Source organism: Alexandromys fortis, unplaced genomic scaffold (assembly GCF_014885135.2).
Source record: "Alexandromys fortis isolate MF-2015 unplaced genomic scaffold, M_Fortis_MF-2015_v1.1 scaffold_3169, whole genome shotgun sequence".
NCBI classification, from domain to species: domain Eukaryota; kingdom Metazoa; phylum Chordata; class Mammalia; order Rodentia; family Cricetidae; genus Alexandromys; species Alexandromys fortis.
In genome coordinates, this window is record NW_026071035.1 from 1 (window position 1) to 1,828 (window position 1,828).

Genomic DNA, 1,828 nt, shown 5'->3' on the forward strand with positions numbered 1-1,828 from the left:
GGTTGTGAGCCACCATGTGGTTGCTGGGAATTGAACTTAGGACCTTTGGAAGAGCAGGCAGTGCTCTTAACCTCTGAGCCATCTCTCCAGCCCCTTGACTTGAATCTTATGCATGGCAATAGATATGGATCTCTCTTCATTCTTGTACATATTGATACCCAGTTATGCAGCACAGCACCATTTCTTGAATATGCTTTCTTTTTTCCATTTGATATTTTTTGCTTCTTTATCAAAAATCAGGTGTTTGTGGGTGTGTGGGTTGATATCTTTGATTCAGTTCCATTTGTCCTGTTTTTACACCAATTCCAGGCTGTTTTCAGTATTGTAGCTCTGTAGTAGAGTTTGACGCCAGGGTTTGTGATGCAGAGGTGGTTGAGTGTTCAATGGAGCTTCAAACATGTCCTCATTCATTCTGAGACAATGGCCTCAGGCCCCCAGAGCTCTTCCAGTGGGGCACATCGCTGACTGACTTTGCTATACCTTGTGATCCTGCACCTTGAGGAGGGTCCACTGGTGCTCTGCCCACTGTGCTCACAGTGCCAAACCCTACATAACCACTGTGGTCAGTTCCCTGAGGAGAAGCTGAAGCTAGTCCCATAAGAAGTACCCATCGAGAGAAGAGATGACATTAACCTCTTAGCTTACTTGCTCTGGACTTTCCTGACCTCTTGCTACACAACCTGACTGAACAGTAAACACAGCTATTTGGCTCAAGGCAGAGAACAAAGTGCAGCCTTCTCCCCTTCATAAGGGACCAGGTGCCCAGTCTGTCCTCAGAGTGTCTTTCCTGATCCTAGGTGTCTGGTGCAGGCATTCCCCTAATCAGCCTGGGGAGCAGGGGCAGCCATGGCACTGCTGATTGGAGATGGCCTGTGGTCTGTGGTCCTATTCACGGCCATCTTCCTGCTCCTGGTGGACCTGATGCACCGACGCAAGTTCTGGACCGCCCGCTACCCTCCAGGTCCTGTGCCCCTACCTGGGCTGGGCAACCTTCTGCAGGTGGACTTTGAGAACATGCCCTACAGTGTGTACAAGGTGAGAGATGGCAGTGGAGGGCAGTAGAGGTCATGGTGCCCCCAGCAGTACGTGGTGGTGCTGAAGCCTCAGGATAGACAGGAATATGGCCACCAAGAGAGAGAAGGCTTAGTGGTTGTCTGGTCGCAGTTACTTCTCATTAGGAGGATACTGTGGACTTTCTAAAAGCAGAGACATATATGGAAAAGGCCATGGAGGCAGGCCTGGAGTGTGGTTGTACAGGACAGAAGTCAGGGAGGTCGCAGTTTTCTTGTGATCCCATCAGTGTCTGTGGTCTCAGTTACAGAGAGGAGGATCAGGATTCATTGTAGCATGTCAGTGAGGATGGGCTGCGTCTGTTATAGTCTCTTGCTGCTGTATGGTGTTATGCCTTGCTGCCCATCTCAGGAACCTGATTCCCTCATGTATGGTGGGGTATGAGGGAGTGCGGATCATTTTCTCACAAGATGACAACTTAATGATCGTATCTGCTGTGAGAACTTTGCTGGATTGAGAGGATAGGATCATGCAGGCATAAGGTGTCATACCTCAGACTAGAGATGTGGTCGGTGGTAGAGCATTTTCCCAGCATAGGGCAGGACCAAGGTTCACAATGCATATCCACACAATGTGCTTATGTGTAAATGCACACGTGACACACACAACACACAGACACACATGTTCTGTGTTGAGGTTATATTGTCCAGGTCACTAGGGATCTCCATTTTCTAAGCATTCTGTCCCTCTACTTCAGCTTCGTCAACGCTATGGTGACGTGTTCAGCCTGCAGATGGCCTGGAAGCCCGTGGTTGTG

At 49.3% G+C, this 1,828-nt stretch overlaps 1 protein-coding gene across 1 annotated transcript; it reads left to right on the forward strand.

The window, feature by feature from the left end:
• Positions 1 to 742: 742 nt before the first annotated feature.
• On the forward strand, positions 743 to 1,822 carry LOC126496359 (cytochrome P450 2D27-like; the record flags this gene model as incomplete). The annotated part of the gene is made up of 2 exons (XM_050133879.1): positions 743 to 1,035; positions 1,769 to 1,822. Coding segments are annotated over exons 1-2 (243 nt in total), but the record flags the coding sequence as incomplete, so codon positions are not given.
• Positions 1,823 to 1,828: the final 6 nt, after the last annotated feature.